General features: G+C 30.7%; 3 protein-coding genes across 3 annotated transcripts; all 3 read left to right on the top strand.

The window, feature by feature from the left end:
* Positions 1 to 2,151: 2,151 nt before the first annotated feature.
* On the top strand, positions 2,152 to 4,243 carry LOC112799637 (xyloglucan O-acetyltransferase 1). The gene is made up of 2 exons (XM_025841708.3): positions 2,152 to 2,756; positions 3,091 to 4,243. The coding sequence occupies exons 1-2, from the start codon at positions 2,579 to 2,581 to the stop codon at positions 4,203 to 4,205; spliced, it is 1,293 nt and encodes a 430-aa protein (XP_025697493.1). The 5' UTR covers positions 2,152 to 2,578; the 3' UTR covers positions 4,206 to 4,243.
* A 2,001-nt stretch (positions 4,244 to 6,244) lies between these two features.
* Positions 6,245 to 6,949, top strand: LOC140184869 (uncharacterized). The gene has a single exon (XM_072238063.1). The coding sequence runs from the start codon at positions 6,245 to 6,247 to the stop codon at positions 6,947 to 6,949; it is 705 nt and encodes a 234-aa protein (XP_072094164.1).
* Positions 6,950 to 16,844: 9,895 nt separating this feature from the next.
* On the top strand, positions 16,845 to 20,458 carry LOC112801074 (xyloglucan O-acetyltransferase 1). The gene is made up of 2 exons (XM_025843602.3): positions 16,845 to 17,484; positions 19,213 to 20,458. Exons 1-2 carry the CDS (start codon positions 17,037 to 17,039, stop codon positions 20,298 to 20,300), a joined length of 1,536 nt encoding a protein of 511 aa, XP_025699387.1. The 5' UTR covers positions 16,845 to 17,036; the 3' UTR covers positions 20,301 to 20,458.
* Positions 20,459 to 21,865: the final 1,407 nt, after the last annotated feature.

Raw genomic sequence — 21,865 nt, 5'->3', positions numbered from 1 at the left:
AAATGTTTTCGTTGAAAATTTATTTAAAATGTTATTTTCATGCTTTATTTTTATTTTCATCAAAAAATAAAAAAATAAAAACAATGAAAACGCCCAAACCAATCATCCCCTAAATTTTCATATTAGTTACGGCGGCAACCCAGATTGACCCAGGTGTATGGGAAGGGGCACTTGCCCCACTAAATTTAAGAAAAAAGTAATATATATATATATATATATATATATATTAATTATGTGTATATAAAAAATAATTATTAAATTATATATTAATTATTATGTATTTATATATATATATATATATATATATATATATATTGTTTAATTTTTTTTAATATGTATTTTATATTTTAATATATATTGTATACAGATAATTCTTTTTTACAAATATATAACACGATTATTGTAATTATATTTTGTTATTATAAAATATAATTAATCTTGAAAATAACTAATTTATAAATTAAGGCACTAAAATAGTAAATAATAACATATAATTTAGAATTTTATTTTATAGATTTTATATTTTAAAAAAATTGAGTAATCTTTTTTTTAACAATACAATCGAAATAAATTTTTTCAATTAATGCAATTGCACAGAAAAACTAACTAAAGCTAATTTGAAAGAAGATAAATACTCTTTCAAGTTGATTTCTAAAAAAGAACAACAATCTCATTTAAATTGAGAATTGATTATTATAAATTTATAATAGACATCTAATATGAAATTCTTAAATTAACTATTAAGTACCAAAAATTGAATAAAAAATTATTATAGGATTAAATTTAATAATTTAATGAGGACAAATAAATATTATTATCATATACTACTCAAAAAATTTCAAATTACAATGGGCGCTTGCCCCGCAACCAAGAACATAGATCTGTCATATATATATATATTTTTTCTCCCACAAAAATTTATAAAATTTTGTTTTGAGATTTATGTTAAAAATAATCTTTTGTTAAATTTAATATATAAAAATATTTATTTTGTTTAATTTGATTTAATATAAAAATTAAAAATAAATAAATAAATTAACTCAATAAAAAATTAATGACCAATGTTAATATGCTTTTTAAAACTAATTAATTAGTTGATTATCAAACTAAATTTTAATTTTCTAAATATAAGTAAAATTATCAATATCTGTTTTGTTTTAAAATATTAGTTGAAATAAAAAAGTAATATCTATCTATTAATTAATATTCTTTATTTTAAAATTATATAATACTTTTTAATTTTATTTCTTAAATAATCTTATTTGTAACAACTATTTTAAATTAAAAAATATTTTATGTCATAAATATTATAACAAATAAACTTTCTAATTCAATGAGTGGTAACTAATATTTGAAAATTATAATGAATAGTAGAACAATTATTTAAAAGTATAGAAGTTAATTTTGATATATTAAAATATGTATATCATTTTACATAGTCATTCAATTACATTTATTTTTTTAAATAATTATTTACGTGATGAATGTAAAAATTATTTTTTTAATTATAATACATAATTAAATAGATGCATAAAATCTTTAATTTGATAGTATAACAAAATTAAATTAAAAAATATATAAAAAATTTAATTATTTTAAAAAGAAATAGATAAAAAATAATTATAAATTAAGTTTCTATTATTTTATATAAACATATTTTTATATACAGGTTTAGTTTTTTTTATATATATATAATTTTAGTTTCAAATTATAAATACTAGTATATCAATATGTCAATTATGAATTATTCACTCTTTTATTATTAAATGTGTATAAAAATAAGTAAAAGTAAAATTAATTAAGATGACAAATTATTTATAATTTAATTAAAATATTTTAAGCTCAAATTTTAAAAATAAAAATTTTTTTAAAAAAATTATATATAATAAATAGTATTTTAAGAATAAAAATATTTATTAAATCTTTTTAATTTTTATATCTCTATTATATTTTTAATATAATTAACCATGCTTAATAACATTTATTTTAGTAAAAATATTTTTGTCTCCACTCCTAAAATTTGTTGAGTTCATCACTGCGGCTACCCTTCATTCTCTCTTCCTTATAATGTAGAGTTTCTTTATTCGTTAACTATCCTTGGGAAGAAACAAGAATATTGTATAGATCTCAATTGAATACTTGATTTTTTTTTTCTTTTTTTTTTTCCCTCTCTGTTTGTCTCTGATATCAAACTAGGAAAGATCACTTATTAATTCCCTCAAAAATTTCCCTTCTCGTTTGTATCTTATTCACGGCATCAAAGGTTAAAATACCACAAACCTTATCTTGAATTGGTCCCCTCATTCTTCCTTCAATTGTACCCAATTTCTCATCATAAATTCACATTGATTATCTATTATCACATTTTGGTGATTATAAATAAATATAGATTAATAATTACTAGCTCTGATCATTATGTGGAGTATGGATGCTCCTAATTATCTTGTGAGCATGTTAGACATTACCCTTCTTAATTCTCTTGGCCAAGACAAGAACAAGAAGAAGAAGAACGATATTAAGGAGAAGAAGAAAGGTTATTAGGATATGAAACAAGGTAACGGACGTTCATTTGAAGATTATGGGTCTTACAAACCCATTCAAAGTCTCGTACACTCTCTATGCCATATTTCCCATTATTGGACTCATAATTTCATTCTACTTTGTGCCCCTTCCCTTCATTACAACATTTCAAATCAAACTTCCATATTATTCCATTTCCACCCCACTCATGGTCAACACCTCTTCTAATTCTTCAGGTACTTAGTTATTCTTCATTCTTGTAAGGAAAATCATTCATATGCAACAAATTTATATGAATAATATGCTTGTTTAAATTATTGACGGGATATGATTTCTATTCATTTACTAATTAAAGATATGTATATGATCTATACTTGATGATTGTTTCTGGCAAAGTTTTGATGAACTTTATTTTATTTTATTTTATTTTATTTTATTTTATTTTATAGTTGGCAATAAAAGTTCGTAGAAACATACAACTGTTACAAATTGATAAAAATAAAATCTAAGATAGAGGAATAGAAATTGTTTCTAAATATGTATGTTCTGCTTTTTTTTTTTTCTCCTCAGGAAAAATAGAATATGCAAATGAGAGTTCATGTGACTACTCCGATGGCAAATGGGTCCGTGACGAAAGAGGACCTTTGTATAATGGAACCTCCAAATATTGCAAGATGAAGAAAAATCAAAATTGCATCGCTAATGGAAGGCCTAACACAGAGTATCTTTATTGGAGATGGAAACCCAATGATGATTGCAACCTTCCTAGGTTTGATCCTAGTACTTTTCTCCAACTAATTAGGAACAGACACGTGGCATTTGTTGGAGACTCTGTTGCTAGGAACCAAATTGAGTCCCTTATTTGCATGCTTGGTAGTAATAATGATGATGACTCATCAAAACCAAAACGTTTGTACCATAAAGGTTCACGAAAATGGAACATTCTCTCCCACAATGCAAACTTGTCCTTCTATTGGTCCCCATTTCTTGTGAGAGGTGATATGAGATCCCAGAAAGGGCCACATTACAATACAATTTATTTGGATCATGTTAATGAGAGGTGGGCAAGGGACTTGGATGAAATGGACATGGTTGTAATTTCACTAGGGCATTGGTTTGATGTTCCTTCAATTTACTATGTGGGTGGTTCAATTTCAAGTTGCCTAAAGTTGCCACAACTTGGTTATTGCAATCATCATGTTAATGATTTTTATGATCCGTTAAGACAGGCTTTAAGGGTTGCTCTTAATACCATAATCGAAGCGAAAGCAACTAAAGGTGACAAACTCGATGTGATTGTTAGAACGTATTCACCGTCTCATTTTGAAGGTGAGTGGAACAAAGGTGGTACTTGTTTGAAGGATAAGCCTTATGAAGATGGGGAGAAGAAGGTTGAAGGAATGGATGCTGAGATAAGAAGGATTGAGATGGAAGAAGTGGAAATTGTTAAGGAGAAAGCCAAAGAATTTGGAGGGTTAATTAGGTTAGAGATAATGGATGTGACTAAGTTAGCATTGTTGAGACCAGATGGCCATCCAGGTCCTTATACGAATCCTTTTCCATTTGCATCCAAAATTGTTCAAAATGATTGTGTTCATTGGTGTTTGCCAGGGCCTATAGATACATGGAATGAAATTTTATTAGAGATTATGAAGAAGTTGGTGCTACATTCAAAGGCTGAATAATACTCCTGATGAGACATTCTCCACATTCTTGTTAATAATCTTTTTGTGGTTTAATCTTCCGCCTTATGATTATAAATATACATTGGAAATTAGAATACAGTTCCATAGTAAAAAATAAATGAATATTAGAAAAGTTTTGATAAAGGAATAATTATAATGTTTATTTATTGTGGTTGCTCTCTCCTTTAGATCAGTACTAGAAAGAAAATATTTGCAAACATTTTATGATGATTCCACACAAAATTTAATTTTGTTATAAATTTTAAGATTAAATATAATTTTGGCCCTTATAATTTAGATTGAAAATCAAAATCGACTCCAAAATTATTTTACATTCAAAATGGATCCTAATGTAAAATTTTATTTTAAAATAATCATTTATCTAAATTTTGGGCAAAAATACTCCTTTTTCAAATGTTTTCAATTTTTTATCTTCTCTAAAATTTAAGATTCTAAAAATCAAATTGAATCGATCGGTTCAATCGGATTAATTGAAAATCAGTCATATGGCCAATCCAATGGATTCTTAGAACCGTTCTACAAAAAATTGATAAAAAATCGGTCAAATCGATGGTTAATCAAAAAAATCGATCGAATCGGTCAACTTTTTAAAAGTACCGATTTTGAAATATGGGTCTGAAACGGCATTGTTTTGACAAAAAAAAACAAAAAAAAAAACAAAATGAACCCACTTACCCTCATTCTTACCTGGTAACCTGTAACCCAACCCATTATTTTGAGACTCAGTCCCCTTCCCCTCACTCACCAGCCACAACACTTCAACCCTAAATCCCTAATTTCACTACCAAGTTCCAATCTTCATCCAATTCTAACAGAAGCCATCGTCCCTCCCAATCTACCACAATCAACGCCGCATCAGAGCTACTATCACCGGATAGAAGAGCCTTCAACAAGCGGAAGGAAGTTACCGTCGTGGATTGAAGCTACTGTCAACGACGTCATTCATCTGGTTGTCTAAACTCCGAAGCTCCCGTGGTCGGCGTCGTCTGCTCGTCTGGTCGTTGGAAGCTTCTCTGTCAATGTTGTCGGGCATCTGTTCTGCCGTCGTGACCTAGCCGCCTTCTCTATTTTCTGCTGCAGTGAGTTGTACTACGTTTTCAACTAATTTTTTTGTTAATTATATGAATTATATGAATTGATATGAGCTATATGAATTGATGCAGAGTTCTTTTTTTGGTTAATTATATGAATTATATAAATTGATGCAGAGTTCTTTTTTTGTTAATTATATGAACTGATATGAATTGATATGAACTATATGAATTGATGCAGAGTTCTTTATTTGGTTAATTATATGGATCGATGCAGAGTTCTATTTGTACTGGCTGCTGTATGTAATTCAGTTTTGGATTATTCGGTTAATTAATTATTTAGTTAATTATCTGTAATGGCTTATGTATGTAATTCGATGTTGGATTTTGAATTTTTCCTGTGATTGTTGTAATTGCTGCTGTATATAATTCACTAATTTGTAATGGGCTAATGGTTGTTGTATGTAATTCAATTTTGGACTTTGAATTTAGTTGTAATTGTTGGTCTGGCTGCTGTATGTAATTCTCGAAATTTTGCTGTAATTGTTGTAATGCCTGCTGTATGTAATTCACTAATTTGTAATTTGTATATTGTATGTAATTTATATGGAACAAGTACAAAGTGATCAACAACCACAAGATAATGCCATCCAAGAATCTCAAACAGGTTCTTCTCGAGAAAAATCTGACCCGGTTCGGGAATATTTCATTGTGAAGTATGACAAAAATCAAAAGGATATATGCATCTTTTGTTTAAATACTTATAATGGAAGGGGTATATATAGGATGAAATATAACTTTGCAAAAATTCTTGGACAAATTAAAGTATGTAACAGTCACCGAAGAGGTTGAAATTCAATTCAAAAGGCTTTTGATGAAAAAAAAAATAAGATGGAAAAAATTTTTGAGGAGGAGTCTTATTGTGTGGAACCACAAGCACAATAGTCTGAATCGCCTAATCCTATACATCCTGTTGTTCCTACAACAATGGGAGACGAAGAAAAGAGAAGAGATGTTGTTGCTACACAAATTGGAAGTCATTTTAAAGATAGGACTACTCCAGAGTTTCAACTGACTTTGAAAAGTATTTTGGCCAGTAAAGAAATTATGCACAAGGCTAAGTTGGGATTTGCTAAATGGATCATTGATGCACATATTCCTTTCAATGCAATTCAATCACCTTACTTTCAACCTGCATTGGATGTTATTGCTGCAATTGGACCTGATTTCAAGGGACCATCATATGATGAAATGAGAGTTCATTTGCTAGTCAATCTCAAGAAAGAGTGTCAATTGCTTGTTGAAAAGTATTGGAGTTCGTGGAAAAGCACCGATTGTATGCTAATGGCAGATGGTTGGATTGATCAAAGGCAACAAAACTTAATTAACTTCCTAGTTTATTGTCCAACTAGTATGTCATTTGTTAATTCTGTTGATGCTTCTAATATGGTCAAAACTACCGATACTTTGTTTACTTTGTTTTCTGATGTTATTGAGTGGGTTGGACCTAGTAATATTGTGCATGTGGTCACTGATAATGCTGCTAATTATGTTTCTGCTAGAAAACTCATTCATGAAAAGTATCCAAATATTTTTTTGTCTTTTTGTGCTGCTCATTACATCAATCTTATTTTGAAAGATATTGCAAGTATTCCTCACATAGCTAACCTTGCTTCCGTGCTTTCAACGTGACTGTGTTTGTTTATATAACACCCTAGCATCCTAAGCCTTACCTCTAGCTGTAAAGTGAAGGATAACAAAGTGTCACAACAGTTCTGACGCTCATACAGTAGTATATGTAGAAGGAAATAGTAATACGAGAAGTCTGATGAATAAAATAAAGCTCAAGCCAGAGATAGAAAAGCGCAAAATATTCACACGATAACTACAAGCGTAAAGGCAGAGTCTGCGTAGTTTAGACTGACTAAATTATATATAGACATAACAGAGTTTTTAGAAGGTTAAACAGCAACATATATCTCTCAAAGTAAGCCTCTAAGGCTACAAAGTTACAAAAAAAAATACAAAAGAGAGAGAGAATCTACATCAAAATGATCCAAAAATACAAAAGAGATAGTAAAAGATCATCTGCTCTGTTACCATCCCATAACTCATCGAGGTGGGTTGCGACCTGCATCTGAAAAACAACAACAACATATGGTATGAGAACCAGAGGTTCTTAGTATGGTAACATTTCCCAGTAATGTAAGATATAAGGTTTTGGGACGCCAAAGGCAATCTTAGAACTTCACATCAAGTATAAGATTCAAGCTTATAAAACAATTTAATAAAATCTTTAAACAGGCCATCTATCTTAGGGGATTTCTAAGATAACATTTAGACCGCTGTCCCACATCCTTCACCAGCCTAACCTCCATGCGATCCTATCACCACTGCCTACCGAGCTTTCCCAATCCCAGTAGAAAACACAAGTAATTACATACAAGTAATACACAAATAATGTTCATAATATAGCAAGTAAATAAAAAAGCAATTCAGTATGTTATACAGTTAGCCATAGGATGCAAGTAAACAAAGCAATCAACCACATAGAAAATACACATGATGAATGCCTGTCCTATTGGCTGTGATATCACATTGTCGGTTCAACTACCAACCCAACACATTTCCATCGGAATGTCGCCTTTCGGTCACGAATATAAATGGGAACCCCTAGGGATATAGTGCCTGGCACACTGTCCAAGTGATATAGTTTTTGGCACACTCTTATGATCTAAAAGGATGCGAGCGAGATCTTCAGCCATAAACCTCACAACTCAACGTAAGTGGGATTAACCACCGTCCTTGCCAGGCGCATAGTGACTCAACAGTCTCAGTATAAATCAGTATATATCATAGTTCTCAATGATCACTTTTAGTATTCAACAAATTCATCATTCAACTCCAAGTCCCAAACTCGCCTTAAACATTATCAATTCTCAAGTCCTTAAGTTCATCATCAATATAGTACTCCGTCATAATACCCAACTAGTTTATCCTAAGTACTCCAGAAACCAAAGTCTCAATCTTCTAAACTCATAACAAAAATTTACCAATTTAAATCACTAACTCATCTTTAATAGTCTTAGAGTCTAATTACTAGCTAAGAGTCTTAACTAAAAGTTAAAGAAGTTTGGAAAGCTAGAGAATCCTTGAAAATGAAGAAAAACCATTTTTCAGTAAAACAGGGGTCTTGCATACGCAAACCCCTGTTCTGCGTACGCACATGGTTGAAAAAGGGTGGTCACGTACACAACACCCTGCTTGTGTACACGAGTATCCAAAACAGAATGGAATCCTCGCGTCACGTGTTAAAAACTCGCCTACGCATGCCTTAAAATACATGCTCGCGTATGCATGCTAGTGCCCGCGTATGCGAGAGCATTTGGTAGTGGCTAATGCTCGCGTCGCGTGCACAGATCCATGTACGCATGCAGTCCCAAACTTAGAAAATTTTGTAAGTTGCAGAAAATAGATTTTTATACCAAACTTTAAACGCGCATAACTTTTTCGTTTTAAAATATTTTTTGTCCGTTCTTTGAATGTCTAAAAGCTCTCGTGTAACACCCCATTACCCTAAACCTTACTTCTAGCCGTAAAGCGAGGGATAACAAGGCGTCACGATATTTCTAAAGCTCATACATTAATAAATATAGGAGAAAATAGTAATACTAGGAGCCCAATAAAGGAATAAAGTTCAAAATTGCATAAGCGGAATTACAAAGCGCGAAGCGTTCACACACAATAACTAAAAACGTAAAGGCATAAGATACAACATGAGACTTAATATAATAATAGTCAAGATAAAAAGACGACTAGTCACAGCCTGCGGAGTTTAAGCCAGCTAGTCAAACTAGAATACAAAAAGAGTTTTGGAAGTTTTAAATATCTTATACAACTTATATCTCAATTCAAGCTTCTAAGGCCATAAAGTATAAAATAAAAAGGGTGAGAGAGAATACTACAACAAATAATCAAAATACAAAAGAGTGCATAAGATCCTCCACTCTGTCACTATCTCGCAACTCACCAAGGTGTGTTATGACCTACATCTGAAAAACAACAATATATGGTATGAGAACCAGAAGTTCTCAGTATGGTAACAGTGCCCAATATATAAGATATAAGGTTCTACGATGCCAAAGGTAATCCTAGACCTTCACATCGAGAATAGATATTCAAGCTTAACAAAAAATAGATAACAAAAACCATAAGCCATAAACAGGGTTATCTAAACTTAGGAAATTTCTAACTAATACTAATCACACCGCTGTATCCCACAGCCTTTGCCAACCTAACCTCCGTGCGATCCCCATCGCTACCGCCTCTCGATCCTCCTTAACGCCAGACAATCACAAGTATATACAAGCAAATAAAACACAGGTAATATTCATGTATAGCAAGTAAACAATTAGCATTTAGGCATGTTCTTCAAATAGGCATAACTCAAGTAATCAGAGCAAGCAAGCATGTAGAAGATGCAAATGATGAATGTCTGTCCTATTGGCTCGTGATATCACTTGTCGGTCCATAAATGCCAACCCAACACATCCTTTTGGATGTCGCCTTTCCTGCCACGCCAGGGATATAGTGCCCTGCACACTCATGCAGCAGAGAATCTGCTTTGCCAGGAATATAGTGGCCTACACACTCATGCGGCAGAAAAAGTTATCAATCATAATTTCATCCTAGGGATATAGTGCCCTGCACATTGTCATTCCATATCCGACAAGTTCACCATCTTATCATATCGATCTATTCTCAACCTTCAAGCCTCAGAATCCCAGGGATATAGTGCCCTACACACTCTTGCAGTAGTGAATCTTCTACGCCATGGATATAGAGCCCTGCACACTCTCATTATCCAACAGATTTATAATCCTTTTCCAAGTTACCAAGTTCCAATCTCATCATCACCATCATTAATCCTTAAGTTCCTCAAATACGACATAATCATTCCAAATCTCAAAGTCTCATCAAAGAAATACCTCACTACACCATATTCATTAATCTCATTCACAAACCTTCCAAAGCCTAAGTCATGGGCTCTAAACTCATATCAAAGAAAATCACTAATTCAAATTAACTATCCTATCTTCACTAGTCTTATAGTATAATTACTAGCCACAAGTCTTAAAGAAAAGTTATAGAAGTTTGGAAAGTTAGAGAACCATTAAAAGTGAAGAAAAATCATTTTTTCAGCAAAACAGGGTGTATGCGTACGCATACCATAAATTTGCATACGTATACCTGCCTTTGGCCCATCTCGCGTACGCATACATAGAGCTGTATACGCATGAGGACCTGGCAGAGACGCACACCCGCGTATGGGGGTGCTTGCGTACGCATACCATCACAGAATTGCAAAATTATGTAAAGTTGCAGAAATCAATTTTAAACACCAAACTTTAAACGTTCATAACTTCCTCTACAAAAATTCATTTTTATCAAATTTTATACCAATTTAAAGATCTTTAAATGAACTATAATTTAAGATAAATTTCAACCAATTTCGAAAATAAGGGCTCAAGTTATGATCCATCAAAGTTTACCAAAAACAAGTTTTTACCAAAGAAGACAATTCTCAAATTTTCCAAAACTTCCAAATCCAACCAACTCAAACATACTCAAAACAACCCTAAAATAATTATAGGCACTCCCCGAACATTTATCAATCACTTAACTATCAAAACCTCTCAATACTCTCCTCCTTCAACTTCAATTCCTCCTAAATTCACACAAAAAATTTCTCAATCATCCATTCTCAACAAGAACCACAACAACCAATAATCCATATCATCATCAACAATCATCTTTAACATCAACGCCCAACATTATAACTCATCAAGGTATCATACTCATCAATAATTATTGTCTACCAACATATATATACTTATCATCATATTCAAACTCATACAACCTCCATCTAAGCCACAATCAAACATAGCATTTATATACAATTAATCATACAACCACATTATTCAAACCTATCTTAAAGGCCACTTGCCTAAATTTCCAGGAACATTACATATTACATAAAGAAAACCAAAATCATACCTTGGCCGATTTCCAAAAATGCACCAAACACCAAAATGAAGCCACCAAGCTCGATCCAATGCCTCAAATCAACTCCAACAAACACCAAAACTCAATCTAACATTATACAACATACCAACATCAAACCTAGGATTCACAAAACAACTAAATACAAGGGTTTAGTGAGACTTTACCTTACCCAACGAGATTAGAAACAAAATCCAACAATATTTCAATGCTAGATAACCCATAAACAAACAAAATAACAAAATTTACTCAAAAACCAAACGTAAAAATGCAAAATTGTTAGGGCTGAAAATTGGAGATTGAGTTTCAAGATCTTACCAGCAAAACTTAGTTAGAAGTGACGGGCTCAGCGAAAACTTTGCGTGACTGCAAACGGCTCGTCAATCTGAACTCTGTAGTTCAAGATATGGCCAAAAGAAGGAGGAGATGAATAGTAACATTGTCTTCTCCTCTCTTCTCATCTACCCGCTCTTTCCACTAAAATGATCTGAAAGCTCATTAATAGAGCATATATATGTTGGGCCTTGGGCCGATTTAATCCATTAGCGTTTTTAGCCCGTTTGGCCAACTTTGGGCCAAAACCTTTAATATTAACATCCGGTTTTTTATTATAAATTATTTTTGTCCTTTCAAAACAATAAATTCAATTTCAAAATGACAAAATCTTATTTTTCTCCATATGCGTTTCAGGTTAGACTAGAGCCAATATTGCTGGTCAAAGTGTCGGTACTCATTTTTACAAAAAATTTCATAAAAGATACATTTTCCTACTTAGAAAAATTCATTGAACTCAAATTTTACCTTTTTATTTTCAAAATATCATTTTTATATTTTTGAACCTATTTCGGACAGATAAGTTATTATTTTATTAAAGTGTTTATTCCAGTTCTTACATCTCGACCCCAAATTTCATAAAAACCAAGTTTCATAAAAAATAAAGGTCCGGATGTCAAGTTATTTCTTGTCAAAATTTGTCAAAAATAAGGTTTTGAACAAAATCATCAAAGTTCTCTAATTTCCAAAATCTCAAAACCAAACCAAATCATATACATTCTAATTCATATAAAAACTCATTGTTCAACACCCACAATTACATCCATACCATATGTTCCATCACTTACCAATTCACTTCCTCTATCATTTTCACACCTAATCATCATTCAATTTACCAATCCCTCAATCAAAATTTAACCATATCATCCATGAATATTAGTCCATACGTACAATCATCATTTATCATCTATCATCATCATATTAGCTCTCTACCACAATCATATTTCAACATCAATAATCAACATCATAATTCATCGAAATCACCAAAATCATCAAAATCATCATCACATACCATCAATTAAACAATTATCGACAACCAATTCAATCCTATCCTAAGGTTTACTAGTCTAAGATTCACGAAACATTACACATTACATAGAGAAAACCAAAATCATACCTTAGCTGATTTCCAATATGAACCAAATTACCAAATTTGATTCCAACAAACTTTCAATCACAAACAATCCACTAATCTCAATTCTAATGCTCCAAATTAACTCCAATAATTACAATTTCAAGTTATACATACCTTATTACCACAATTAATACTTACAGTTCACCAAATTCACAAATCCACGAGGGTAAAGAGGAACCTTACCTTTTCCAATGGTGTTTGGGGTACAAACCAACAATAACCCACTATTGGATGGCACCTAAACAACCAAAATCACAAAATTTATTCAAAACCTAAATCTAAATTTTTGAAATTATTAGGACTGAAGAATGGAGTTTGAAATTAAAAATCTTACCAGCAAATCCTAATTAGAAGTGACGGACTCAGCGAGAACTTTGCGTAACTACAAACGGGATGCGAAAATTGAAACACCGTAGATCAAGTTATGATCGATTTAAGATGGATGTAAATAGTAACTTCCCTTTCTTCTCTCAACTCACTTCAGCAACTAAGTTAGTGTTTTTGTGATATCATGAGCTAATTTGGCACACTAAAGTTGTTTATACACCTTCTTTCAAACTTGAAAAATTAATGACACAAAAAATATAAAATTGAAACAACACTGCAGAGAGGAGGTTACTGTGTTGGTGGCGTTCGTCGGGGGAGTAAGGGTAGGCCATCGGACAGCATGGGGTGATGAGTGTGCCTATGATGAAGGGACGGCACAATGATGCGGTGGCAGTGGGGGGTGGTGGGCTTCAACGGTGACGGAACCGCGCGAACGATGGTTGGTGCCACGACGGCGTGAGGGAGGGCGACATGAGGGAGGACGCGCCCACTGAGGTGCGATTGAGGAGGGCGATACGAGGGCGGGGGAGCGGGGTGTAAGAGGATGGCGACACGAGGGAGGAAGAGGTGATGCCGGCGCTGAGAGAAAAGAAAAAGAAAAATGATACTGAGAGAAAACTAGAATTAGGTAAGAGTTGAAAAAGCTGAAAAAAATCTGATTATATTTCATTAATTAAAAATCTAATTTTTAAAATTTAAATTATCTTTTTTTAATCTATTATTTAGGTTGTTCAGAAAAAATGTTATTCTCCTATATTTTCTTATTGTAAATATAGAATATATTAAACGTTATTAGTACATAAATAAATAAGTATCTTTTAATATGCAATACTTTAAATAACAAACATAATTTTTTATTTTTAAATAATAAATATAAAATATATAAATATAAAAATATAAAAAATTTTTATTTATTAAGATCAATTATTATAATATAAATTTTTATAATATTAAAAAATTATGTTAAAATAATATTCTAAATCACAACATAAAATAATTAAATTTATTTTATATTACTTAATAAATAATTAGATTTTATATTAAAATTTTATTAACTAATTATTTTATTAAAAATATTATTATATAATATAAATTCTTATTAAAATATTTATCAAAATATAATTCATTTAAAATAGTATATATAATACAGGGAAAAGCTGACCTTTATTTATTTAATTTATTTAAGAAAAAATATTTTGAATAAAAAAATAAGAAATACATGTATCTTTTATGAAAAAAAAAAGAAAAAAAAATCTTTTTACAAGTCGTGTTTAATTTGTTGCCACGTTGCGTCTTATGGTTTTTTTATATTTTTATTTTCAATATACTTTGATTTTTATAAAAAGATATGCGTATTCTTTATTTGTTTTCATTTTTTTATTCGAAACCATTTTTCTTAAAAAATTTGAAAAAATAAAAAGGTCAACATTTTAATAAATTATATTTTTTATAAATATTTAATAAAAATTTATATTATATAATAATATTTTTAACAAAGTATTTAGTTAATAAAATTTTAATATAATAATTTAATTGTTTATTAAGTAATATAAAATAAAATTTAATTATTTTATATTTTTATGGTATAATTTAAAATATTATTTTAATATGATTTTATAATATTTAAAAATTTTGTTACATGATAATTGATCTTAATAAATAAAAAATTATTTTTTGTATTTATATATTTTATATTTATTATTTAAAAATAAAAAATTATGTTTATCATTTAAAATATTATATATTAAAAGATATTTATTTATTTATGTATTAGTGATGTCTAATGTGTTTTATATTTATTATAGTATATCAATGTTTTTTTGTAGTAGTTTCTGATTTTCATTTAATGAAATACAATTTATAAAAATGTGACAATTTAATATGCACAAAATTATTGTACTTATTTTAGATATACTTAATATTTTTCTTTTTAATTCTTCGTTTGTCTCGTCTCATTTTCTTTTTTTTTTTTTTGTGTCTTTTTTTTTTGTCATTACCACGCATATACACAAGGACCGAAGATTTTTTTTTGTTAGATAAATTGAACAATCCTTTATTTTAGATATCACAAACTTATTTACACTACACGCACATGTACATTTAAGAGCTCTATTTATTCATTACTTAGTTTGATTCCGAATGTAATATATTAAGAGACATCATATATTATCACTCAGCCAAAATTTCTGCTACCCATTGGATTAAGGCCTCAACCTCTTGTTATGTCTAACTTAATTTTGTTTTATTCTTTTTTTTTTTTTTTTTTTTTTTTTTTTGCAAAATGGATTTAACAAATGGGCAATATCGATTGTATGACGTTTTTCGAAGCTAAAACGAAAATTGCAATTAAGGTTTAGTTTAAATGGCATAATTTTCTGTCTTTGAATATATTGTATTTGAGTTTAAAATTTAGGACAAATCTAGTAATAAAATCATTTAGTGTTAGATATGTAAGTGTGTAGTGTAAATATATTCGTGATATAATGTCTAAAATTAAAGATTGTCCAATAAAAAAAAAAAACGAAAACCCATTTGGCCTAACTCATTATTGAAAGAAAACAACCCTCACTTATTCACACGACGAGGACTTGAGGACAAGTGTTAGAAGAGTATTGCAAACCCTGGGCTACTCAAAGAAAGAAAGAAGAAGAGAGAATAGCAAATGATAAATAAGATAAAATAGAATGTCTAAACAACAAAACAAATAACAGATACATAGTTACAAACGATGCATGTGATGAAATGTGAGAAGGTGATTGGGAATGTAGAATGAGAGGAAGAAATTATACATACCCTTATCACACACTTGTATCTTCTGTGGCTACTGTACAAACAAAGAGAGTGATTTTTATTTTGTTGTCATTGTGTGCAACAAATAATTTAATGGTTGATGATGAGTGGGGCGTGGGGGGATGCGATTGGATTAAAGACAGCTAGGGGAATGACATTGGGTAAAAGAAACTTGGCTTCAACTTTAACAACCCTAAAAAATGAAAACACTTTCATATATATATATATATATATATATAGTGAAGAAAAATTGAAATAATTATTCAAATAATTTATCTACTTAAGACAATGGAAATTAGTTTAGTGAAATAAATTATATTTTTAAATTAGTTTTCATATTTAACTTTTATTATAAATTATATTACAGTTATCTAAAATTATTCTTTTGTATCAAAATAACATCAAATTTTACAGTATGGGCATTTGTATTTTTGTAATATATACTTAATACGACACCATGCACTTTAATGAGTTGAGGACATACATGCACGTTTACTTTGCGGGTATGTAATGTGTAGGCAAGTAAAAAACAGTTTTTTGGGCTCGTAAAAAATAATAAATAAATAAATTCTTCGGGCAATATATAATAAAAACAGCAAAATATTAAAAATATATTTAAAATACAATAAAAATCAAACTAAAAGAATCTAAATTTTCTTATTTTATATTTTTTAATTATTACTAAAATAAATGAATAATTTTAAATATAATAAATATATAATTATAAATATTAAATTAAATAAGATAATTTTAGATTATTATTATTCTCTAACATTACTCAAAAAAAAAATTTAGGAAGCTGGCGACTTTTGTATTTTCTAACTAATACTTAACCATTAAAATAAAAGTGAGTGATCTTCCACCATTAAATATAATTTTACGCCATTAAAAATATTATTGATGGTATGGTTAATAGAAACCTGGGTTGTAGTTTTGACCAAAAAGACAAGAAACAATAGAGAGCGAGATGATGGAGATTCCTATACCATGTGTTCGCATTTTAGTTTAAGGCTCAGATGGATAACCCAGCAATGAATTTGTGTCTTTCTCTCTTCTGAACTGCCGACATATAATTTCTCTTGAATCTTCTTATTAGCTGAAAGAAACTAAGAGCGAGTAGTAGTGAAGAAAATGAGAAGCATAAACCCTTCTTTGAATTATCATTATTCATCGATGTTCCTCACAAAGAGAGTTATTCCATGCACTCTCTATGTGGTTACATCACCCATGTCTCTTTTTCCAATGGTTTTCCTTTGCTTTTATCTATACTTTACACCATCTCCACAAACTCATCATCCTCTTCACTATTCAATTTCTAGTGCTATTGCCTCCCCTCCCCTTCCTCCTCCTCCTCTTCTACTGCCGCCACCTCCTTCTCCTCCACTATATCCATTGTCTCCTCCTCTTCTACTGACACCGCCGCCTCCTCCTCCTCCTCCGCTATATCCATTGTCTCTTCCTCTTTCTCATCCTCTTTCTACTTTTCCACCACCCGTTTCTTTTCCTCCTCCGTCAGCACCACCACCACTACTGCCACCATCTTCTCCTCCTCCTCCTCCTTTTACCACCACTATTACAGGTACATGTGCATGCATGCAAATTTTTAAGATATATTATATAAAGAAATTTAGGAGGCTAACTAATATTTTTATTAAAATTTGGCCAATATTTAATTAATAAAAAAATGAATAATTTCACACCACTAAAAATATTAATAATGACTACAAATTATAAAATTTATTAGTCTCCAACACTGCTCATATTATATATATATATATATATATATATGTTATTGTGTACTTCTTAGGAGCAAGATGCTATATATGCTTTATTTGAACAGTTTAATTTTTTACTTTTCTATACATAATAGTGTGATAAAACTTTTTCACTGTATTTGATTAAAAATTATTTATTGTTTGCATGGTCAATATAAGATGGTTTTATGGAAGCTTCTTTTAATAATTTATTATCTTTGTCTTTTTTCTTTTCAGATTATTGATTATCAATTCTATAATTAGGTAAATAAGAACATAAAAAAATATTAGACAAAGACTTAACAGCCTGGGAAGTCGCTAGTTTCTAATAAATTTGAGATGTTAAAAAATATTAATGACTGAATAGAACTAACAAAGCAAAAATTATAAATCTTATATAATAAAAATATTTAATAACAAAAAAAATCAGCCAAAAACAGCCATAACTTGTCTTAATTTATTGGTATGCTTTCCCTAGCTACTTTTCAACAATTCTTTTTGTATGTTTAGTTATGATAACTTTAATTATATATATATAGGTCGCTTTTATGGGTAGAACTAATTATATATATTATGCAAATTTGATTTAGTTAGAAGTTAGAACTGATTTGGAAATAACACGATTTGTATTAGCAGTTCCTCTTAAAGTAATTTCGACAAGAAGCTTTTAAAATAAAAATAAAAAACTTTTCTTAATCAATTATAAAATCCATACTTCATATTCTAAGGAGAACAACCAAACTTTATCTTACTGTTGGTGGGAAATAAAACCAGAATGATTCTTAAAGAACTTCTAAAAAATAAAAATATTAATAATTTGGGTATTTATGCTAAGATTTTAAAAATCGAATCAGTTATTAAATTGCTTATTGTTCATCGATTTAGCAGTTTAAATAATTTGACATTTTAACTATAATTCAACCGGACTAATTGAATTATAATTAAATAATATATAAAATTATAAATAAATACACAAAATAAAAATAAATATATGCTAATATAAATTATAAAAATACATAAATTAAAAGTGCAAAATTAACTAAAATTTTATATTCTCATAAATATAATATAAGAGTTAAATAAAAAAGAAAATAGTCAAATCTCAAAGTTTATATATATATATATATATATATATATATATAATTATGAATGTTATATATTTTATGTTATAGAATAATAAAAAATAACCAAATAAAAAAATTATTAATTTAATTATATTTTAATTTGTAAATTTTTTATTTAAAAATAATAGCATTTTATATTTTTTAATATATTTAATTTAAATTAAATGTATTATTTTTTTGTATTATTAAATATATTATGGTATAATATTAAAAATAAAAATAATGTATTATATATAAAAGTTATTTTTGTCATAAATTTGAACAGTCCATTAAAATTTAGCTAGTTTTCGAACGACTGTTCATAATCAATTGGCTTATCAATCGAACGGCATAGTCAAACGATTTTCAGTTTGGCCGGCCGGTTCGGGTCACATTGATTTATTCTATCTATAATTGAGTGACAAATTATTAATTGTTCCTTTGTTGTAGAAATGGCAACTGCTTATAAGATCCGATCATGTGACTACACGAATGGAAAATGGGTCCCTTATAGAAAAGGTCCTATGTATAATAGCACCTCATGTCCTTTTATCAAAGATACTCAAAATTGCAAAGCCAATGGAAGGCCTGACTCAGAATATCTCTATTGGAGATGGAAACCAAATAAATGCAGTCTTCCAAAGTTTGGACCAAACACTTTCCTCCAGCATGTTTCCAACAAGCACATAGCTTTTATTGGAGACTCAGTTTCTAGGAACCAATTTGTCTCTCTTATTTGCATGCTATCCACTGCCTCAACTCCTAACCCTATTGCTTTCAACAAATGGCACTTTCCTTCCCATAATGTACATTTTTCCTTCTATTGGTCCCCATTTCTTGTGGAAGGTGTGCAAAGAGTGATAACTGAGCCCAATTACCATAACAAAATGCATTTGGACCGTGTTAATGAGAAGTGGGCGGAGCATTTAGATAAAATGGATTTGATTGTTCTTTCACTAGGTCATTGGTTTGATGTTCCTTCAATTTACTATGAGGGTGGTTCAATTGTGGGTTGTCTAAAGTTTCAACATCCTAATTGCACAACAAAAATGGACATGTATGGCCCAATAAGAAAGGCTTTGAGGCTCGCTATTAATACCATAATAGAGAGAAAAGCATCAAAGGGTGATAAAGTGGATGTAATTGTGAGAACATATTCTCCTTCTCATTTTGAGGAAGGTGGTTGGGATAAAGGAGGTACTTGTGCAAGAAGCAGGCCTTACGTGAAGCTTGGAAGGAAGAAGTTTAGAGGAATGAATGCTGCCATTAGAAAGATTGATATGCAAGAAGTGGAAATTGCCAAGGAAAAAGGCAAAGAATTTGGAGGGTTTAGGATAGAGGCAATGGATGTGACTAAGTTATCATTGTTGAGACCAGATGGGCATCCAGGAGCTTATATGGTCCCTTTTCCATTTGCTAATGGGGTTCCCAAACTTGTTCAAAATGATTGTGTTCATTGGTGTTTGCCTGGTCCTATTGATACATGGAATGAGATTCTTCTAGAGATGATAAAGAATTGGGGTAAAGCCAGGGACTGATGAAGAACAATCAGATATTCTTCTATTCAAGAAGAAAAAAAATGTAAATACATTTGTCACAATTTATTCTTTCCGCCATTATTGGGTTGTGAATAATGTTGCATTAGAAGGAAGCAACAATTTCAATAAAATGATTAAGTGTTGATTATGTTTCATTATATTGACTGTGTTTGATATTGCACATTGCAGTTGCTTTAAGGCCAATACGTGTACAATGGTTGTATTTTTATTTCAGCTTTTTCTTAGAAAGATTCTGGGTAGGGATTTATGTAAAATTCAGCAAAGCTAACAATAAATAATCCAAAAGTAATTGAACTCCAGCAGCTAATACATTACATCAAGGGACTATTCCTAAATGTAACAGAAATGTTTTAAAATAGACAAGAGTATGAAAGAATCACGGAAGAATAGAAAGAAAGAGAGAAAATTCCATTGAAAAAATTTTAAAAAGAAAAAGATATAATTATTAAATTTTGCTTGATATATTATATTTTTATTATTTTTATTTATAGTAATTTCAACTAATTAATAGAACAATTCTAATTGGATTTTGGGTCTATTTTTACTCATTATATTATTCTTTTCTTAACGACAACCTTACTTTTAAGATTGTGACAAGAAAAAAAAATTCTAATTACAGTTAATAAACTAACAATTATTCTTAAAATAATATTTTTTATTTCTATTTTAAGACTTTTTTTTTGTTATAGACTTAGTTCTACAAAGACCCGACTCATCCAAAAATATAAATCCTCCCAACCCACCCGCCCAAGATGCAATTCCAACCAATTGAAGCAAACCGCGCTCTTATCCCTCACTGCTGCCGATTTGGAAGACCAATCTCCATGGATGCTCGACTCTCCCTTCCTTCTTCACTTATCAGCGACAGCTTCATGCCTAGTCTCCTCCTGGACGGAATCAGCTCCTTACTCACAGACGACCTGCTACGCCAACACCGTCGGCATTGCCACGCTGCCAACAACACCGCGACATCAGCATCACTGCAGACTTCAATGGTTCTGCAGTCAAAGTCCGAACCTTGTTACGCACTTGGCTCTACTCTGGATATCTTCCCGCAGCCAAACACTCCTTTCTGCCCCTGCCATGGCCGCACTCAGAATTGGATGTCGACGCCCATGGCTGACCTTCTCTATCAGAAGGCTAACAGCGACAAGGCGATGCCCAGATTCATCAGGTATCTTTTGCTACCCTCCCCCAATTTGGAACGGTAGTTGAGATACCTAGTTCGATATGATCGTGTCTTCCACCACCGATTTATGCCCTTGAACTTCTCTGGTTGGGTCGTGTCTCTGTTACTGGCTGATAGCATTACCCGTTACTATTTTTAGTTGCCTAAGCTTAATCTTATACAGGTCTCTCCTTAGCTTAGGGCTAGCAATACATACCCTATCCGTAGGTACCCAATCCAACCTAACTCGTTCGGGTAGGGTATGCTTCCCGACCCGCTGCGGGTAATGTAGAGATGGGTTCGGGTATGCCTGCAGTTAGGGTAAGGTACAGATTTAGGGTGTACCCTACCCTACCCTACCCTACCCGCATCCCAT

The sequence above is a fragment of the Arachis hypogaea genome, chromosome 5 (genome assembly GCF_003086295.3).
Source record: "Arachis hypogaea cultivar Tifrunner chromosome 5, arahy.Tifrunner.gnm2.J5K5, whole genome shotgun sequence".
Taxonomy (NCBI): domain Eukaryota; kingdom Viridiplantae; phylum Streptophyta; class Magnoliopsida; order Fabales; family Fabaceae; genus Arachis; species Arachis hypogaea.
This window is presented reverse-complemented; position numbering and strand designations above follow the sequence as displayed.

What these genes read in the sequence shown, in the direction of transcription:
- LOC112799637 (XM_025841708.3), top strand. Translation starts at nt 2,579, where the DNA reads ATGGGTCTTACAAACCCATTCAAAGTCTCGTACACTCTCTATGCCATA. An exon ending in CACCTCTTCTAATTCTTCAG is followed by an intron (nt 2,757 to 3,090) that starts GTACTTAGTTAT and finishes TTTTCTCCTCAG; the next exon opens with GAAAAATAGAATATGCAAAT.
- LOC140184869 (XM_072238063.1), top strand. Translation starts at nt 6,245, where the DNA reads ATGGGAGACGAAGAAAAGAGAAGAGATGTTGTTGCTACACAAATTGGA.
- LOC112801074 (XM_025843602.3), top strand. Translation starts at nt 17,037, where the DNA reads ATGAGAAGCATAAACCCTTCTTTGAATTATCATTATTCATCGATGTTC. An exon ending in TTTTACCACCACTATTACAG is followed by an intron (nt 17,485 to 19,212) that starts GTACATGTGCAT and finishes CCTTTGTTGTAG; the next exon opens with AAATGGCAACTGCTTATAAG.